Genomic DNA, 5,741 nt, shown 5'->3' with positions numbered 1-5,741 from the left:
CAGGGTTTTCAGGGCAGAGAGGATGCTGGGAAGAAGAAGGCAGAGACGCCGGGGGTGCAGAGTGAGCAGCATTGGCAGTAAAGTAAAAATAACCAAGTCACATAAAACAACGTAGATTAAAAGATAAGAGTTAAGTTATAAGAGCTAGTTAGAAACAAGACTAAGCTATCGGCTAAGTTCTTATAATTAATAAAAGGTCTTCATGTCTTTGGGGAACCAATGGTCCTGATGGAAAAGTCTGGTACAAGGTCCCACTTCAGTCTCTGCACAAGCCTGCTCAGTGCACGTACCACACATATGCACTAGTCAGACAGACAAACACACACACACACACACACACATACAAACAAACACAGTTAAAATATAAAAAAACAAATAAACAGTAGTGGTATTTAGGTTGTATTCTTCAAAGAATATAGTCTAGATATTTAAAGCTCAAAGAATCCTTACTCTACACAGGACATGACTGGTTAGCCGTTTATTTTGTTTGTTTGTTTCTGGATAGCTGATTTAATAACCCTGTTTGTGATACTTCTAAGAAAAGAGAGTATGTAGCTCCTAGGAACTTGTGAGATTTGATCAAATGCATCAAGATTCTTGACTCTTGGCCAATGAGAAATGTATGGTAGATCCAAGAGTGGGAGGCACTCTTCCCTTTCTCTGATCCCCTTAACTTTCCCTATCGACCCATCTTGCCTCAGGCTCCGCTTGGTGGACCGCTTCTCCTGTTTGATGAAAAAATGAAGTGTTGCCTGTTCCTTGGATTGCAAATAAAAGCCAATTAACATTTTTGAACTAAATTCACTATTTTTACTTCCAATAGAGGGGGAGGCAGATCCCTACCATGGGGTCTGAGTTTGCACCAAGGGGACAAGGCCCGTTCTCTTGGAGAGACTGCCATCTCTGTGGCAGTTCAGGAGAGGGGAGAGGATTGCGTGAAATGGGAGGGTTATGCCACTTTTTCTATGCACCCCGTTTCTGCCTTTACTTGACCCATTCTGCCTTCCATTTTACAAAATCCAGAGAGCATTTATTTCTTCACCGTTCTGACTAAAAAGACTCCTCACAGTGTAGCAGCCAAATTCCTAACCCCTACTTCCCAGGCCTGCACCAGCTGCCACCAGCTGCCGCTGAGACATCACCTCCTGCTGGCTTCCTTTGCAGACTACCCATCATCCCACCCTCCTTGCTCTTCCAGATTCTCACACTCACCACCCAGGGCTTTGACACTTCCGTCTGGATCAGCAGTCACCCCAATACCCACCTTTCTCTTCCTCATGCCAGTCTTCCCCTTCTCTCGAGCAGAGATGCCTCCTAGGTCTTTGCTTCCCCGCTTCCCTAGGGCCCTCCATGCTCTCACTCTGCCTTACCGCTTCATAGCTTTGACATATTTTATGGTAGCATCCATTTGTGCAGTTCCTCTCACTGGGAGAGAAGAAGGTCTCTGAGGTGCGCTCTTGGCGCCCCTGCTACCTCTCCGACAAATGGGACCTCCAACATAGGTTGAGTGAGTCTTTATCAAGAGGGCAGAGGAAAAGGAGAAATGCCAGTACCCTGCCATAGCAAATGGCTTTGGAAGGCATGAGCTATTCATTATGTCTAGGGGAAAGGAAAGACTATAAAAAAAGAACCTCAGAGTAAGAAATGCGGGGAAACATCCAGACATAAGAACTGAGACAGAAACGCAGGGAGTGCAGTGGACATAGGAGAACAATGGGAATGGAGCCAATGTTCTGTGCTTATCTTGAACTTGGAAAAAAGGAAAGGAGGGAGAACTGGAATCATGGTGGCTGTCTGGCTCTGTTCCTGGGAGCTGTCACCCAGCAGCCCTGCCCTATTTCCAGCTCCTCAGGGCAGGACACCTGTGCTATCTGGGATGAGTCTCCAGTCCCAGATGGTAAGCCTGCGAGGAAAGGGGCGGATGGTCTGAATGTCTGACTGCTGTAGGTTGTTGAGGTTGTTGTTACTGCTTATTCTAGCCCCTCCCTAGGCTCCATCCTCTCTACCAGGATAGTCCTGACGATGCGGAGGGATCAAGGGGCCAGTCTAACAGGACAAGCACTAGGACTTGTGGTCAGTTCTAGGGGCTTTAGATCAAAAAGGGAATCAGTCCTGGAAGGAAAGAACCTAGAGAGGAGAAATCTACAGCACTGCTTCTGGTGCTGTTTCAGGCTGAAGGAGAGGGGCAATTCACTCTGGTGGTCTACCACCGCGGTACCTAGAGGTCCTGAGGTTCTAAGTCCAGAACTCCTCACAGAGGAGGACTTGTATACTCTCAGCTTCCCACACGCCCTTTGGGCTGACTGTGTCTGAAGGAAGAGATGGGGAACCCACAGATTTAGAGCACACCTACAGCCCCAAGTTCCCCTTCTCAGAGAGAAATGTCTTGAGAAGGGTCTGGACTAAGGATGGATGGATGTAGGCACAGAGAACAGACAACCCAGCCCAGCAAAATATTGGTCACGGCAGACTGTGATATAGCTGTTCACTATATAAATGTTTAAACTCTATGGGTGACTTTTTCATAATGAGATGTCAACAAATAGAGAAAAATTGTCAGGCAAATATTTGGCACTGCTCAGTGTTGAAGGTGGTTTTGTATTCTGGGAGAAGGTATATTACAAATGACTGAAGAAGGCAACATTTACCCAGCAGAAGGCAGGTCTCAGGCAAGAGCACTAACAGATGGTTTAGGGTAGGGAGAACCTCCCTCCAGGCCCCTTGGATGGCATTCTCATTTGCTTGTATTTTCAGACAGAGTCTCCAATTGTAGCCCAGCCCAGTCACGATCTTCTTGCCTCAGCCCCACCCCATCCCACCTCCCACCCCCTAGCCCAGACCTTGCTAACACGAGCCACCACGTCTGCATTAATTGCACTCTTGAGAAACGAGCTGCTTTTCCCATCCTTCAGCTGGACGTCAAACAAATTTGTTCTGTCTCTTCACAAATCTTCACTGTGTCTAGAGTGGACCCCACCTTGCCACCTGTAACCCTTGGGGAGAGGCAGGATAAGATGTTCCAGACCCTGCTTGACACCTGACCCCAAGAGGCTGGTCATGTTTGCTCAGCAGGTGAGGTTCACATGGTAAAGAAGAGGGGGAGGGCCAGGACCTGGTATAAAGGCCTGGGAATTTCTAGAAGATCTGCACCTGAAGTTGCTAAGGGAAAGGTGAGTTGGTACAGGGGGTTGGGGGTGGGTATTCAAATCTGAGCTGGAAAACACAATGCCTGGACTGTAGCAGGGGAGACCTGAGCAGGGCAGCAGCTCCTGGATGTAAGCTATTTTGGGGTGCAAGGATATCTGGTTTTGGCTAAGGGGGTGGATATGAGCAGATTTAGCTGGTAGAGACAGTTGTGAAACATGGACAAGTTGCCTGGGACCTGTTGTCTGAGCTCGGGCAAGCGCCTCCTGAAACCTCTCAGCCTCTTGGCTCCACCAGGGAGGGTTCCTTGGACGCTGGTGTTGGTGCACCATCTTCTACTGCCTCCTTTGCTACGGAGGGGCCGCAGAGGCCTCACAGGTGTTCTTTGCCTTCATTTAGGAGTAGGGTGACGCTCGAGATTAGCCATGCCTCAGATAGCTCATAAACCATCCGATTTCAGGAAAGTCAGAACAGGGAGAACCAGAGGGATTAGGGGCTTAGAAAAGATCTGGAAGGAACGAACCTGTCCATTGGCAGTTTTCTCTAGGCTTGAGGCTAGATCTGAGGTGAAGCGTCAGAACAACACGGGTCTGTATTCCAGGCAAGGGATGCCTGGGCAAATGAAGTTGGAAAGAAAGGAATAAGCCCTCCTTTCCCCTCTTCTTCCCACTGCAGCCTCAGAATGTTGGCCATCATTCTCTTAGCCCTTCTTTGTGCCTCGGCCTCCGGCAATGCCAGTAAGTGAAATGCCCCAGAACTGGCCATGGGACCATGGGAAGGCAGCCAGTGAGCTGCCACTCATCAGGGCTGTCAGACACTGGTTTGGGATGGCAGAGGAAATGAGGGTGGCTTCCAGAGTATTTGTCCCTCCAAGCCTTTCTTTCTCCTCTAGTTCAGTCCAGGTCCTCTTCCTACAGTGGGGAATATGGAGGCAAAGGAGGAAAGCGGTTCTCCCATTCTGGCAACCAGCTGGACGGCCCCATCACCGCCATCCGTGTCCGATCCAACTCACTTTACATCACTGGGTGAGCGTCTTCTTGTATCTGTGATGTGGGATTTTACTAGGCTCTTACTAGGTTGGGAAAGTCTCGTTCACTCTGGATCACACCTGTTTAATTGGGTAAGTCACAGTGAAGTGGTGTGGACCCCGAGTCCAAGTCCAGAATGTGCTATTTAGTCCCCTAGTGCACATGATCTTGGCAAGTCACAACCCCGGACCCTCAGGGGCCTCGTATTACCTGGGCTGGATCTAAACCTGAGATCTAAACCTCTTTTCAATGTTTCTTTCGGGCAACCTAATTTTTGTTTGTTGTCTGTCCTGGGATAGTGCCATTCCTTCCTCTAGCTGGAACTTTCCATCACCTGCAGGGACAAATGCATTTCCTTTTAGTCCAAGTTCTGAACTGTGACGCGGTGCTGATTCGCCTGGGACACTCTCCAGTGTCTGAAATCCTCAGGCTTCTTTAAAGTGGGTATTGGGGGTGAGCTCAGACTCGCTGTCTGAGTGACTCTGAGAAACTTACCTTAGTAACTTACCATGAGCCGATTTGCTAGCAAAATGAGAAGCTGAGATTCTCTACATGGTCTTCTAGGGCTCACACAGTCTTTGTGTCTTGTAGAACATGTCACCAGTTCAAGATACAACATATAGACTAAGAAGACTTGATCTATATATATAAATGATATTATATATAATATATTAAATATATAAATGAAATATATAAAATATATAATACATTTATTTTATGTTTGTGTGCATGTGTGGAATTGCTCAAGTGTCCCCTTGTACATGTGGAAGCCAGAGGGAATCCTCTGGGAATGGGTTCTCTCCCTCCACCATGTGGACCTAGGGGTTGAACTTAGGTTGTTAGGCTTGGCAGCAGGCAGCTTTACCAGCTGAGCTACCTTACCATCCATCCAGTCTTGATTATGATAACCAATGTGTTCCTTCTTCCTTCTCACACCTGCCCCCAGTATCCAAGTGCGTTATGGCACAGTGTGGAGCGAATACGTGGGTGGCAAGCTGGGAGACCTGGAGGAGATCTTTCTGCACCCCGGGGAATCCGTGATCCAGGTGTCTGGCAAATACAAATATTATGTGAAGCAGCTGATCTTCGTGACAGACAAAGGCCGCTACCTGCCTTTTGGAAAAGACTCAGGCACGAGTTTCAATGCTGTTCCCTTGCACCCCAACACCGTCCTCCGCTTCATTAGTGGCCGATCCGGCGCGGCCCTCGATGCCATCAGCCTACACTGGGATGTCTACCCTAGCCAGTGCAGCACTTGCTGAAGCCCACCTTTCTCTCTGGCGGGGTGCTGTGGTGGGAGGGAGAACTCCCTTATCACCAAGCCCCATGCAAATGTGCAAATAGCTTAATAAAGGATATGACTGAGACCGTGTTCACATCTTAATTCTAATACAATTGTGTGAATCTTACTTCTGGATTTTTTTAATAATTTTTTTTTTAAAATTTGAGACATGACCTCTCTACATAGCTCTGGCTGTCCTGGAACGCACTATGTAGACCAGGCTGGACTCACAGAGATCTGACTGTCTCTGCCTCTGGAGTGCTGGTACTAAAGGGGGGTTTTCCACC

General features: G+C 48.1%; 1 protein-coding gene across 2 annotated transcripts; it reads left to right on the top strand.

The window, feature by feature from the left end:
• The first annotated feature begins 3,103 nt into the window (after positions 1-3,103).
• On the top strand, positions 3,104-5,539 carry LOC142849738 (zymogen granule membrane protein 16). 2 transcript variants are annotated; one of them, XM_075972317.1, is made up of 4 exons: positions 3,104-3,170; positions 3,820-3,881; positions 4,037-4,169; positions 5,119-5,539. In XM_075972317.1, exons 2-4 carry the CDS (start codon positions 3,827-3,829, stop codon positions 5,432-5,434), a joined length of 504 nt encoding a protein of 167 aa, XP_075828432.1. In that variant the 5' UTR covers positions 3,104-3,170; positions 3,820-3,826; the 3' UTR covers positions 5,435-5,539. The 2 variants fall into 2 exon arrangements, with proteins under 2 accessions (XP_075828432.1, XP_075828434.1); XM_075972319.1 differs by lacking the exon at positions 3,104-3,170 and adding an exon at positions 3,251-3,275.
• Positions 5,540-5,741: the final 202 nt, after the last annotated feature.

Source organism: Microtus pennsylvanicus, chromosome 5, assembly GCF_037038515.1.
Source record: "Microtus pennsylvanicus isolate mMicPen1 chromosome 5, mMicPen1.hap1, whole genome shotgun sequence".
NCBI lineage: Eukaryota > Metazoa > Chordata > Mammalia > Rodentia > Cricetidae > Microtus > Microtus pennsylvanicus.
The sequence above is the reverse complement of the archived record's forward strand: the minus strand, read 5'-3'. Positions and strand labels throughout refer to the sequence as shown.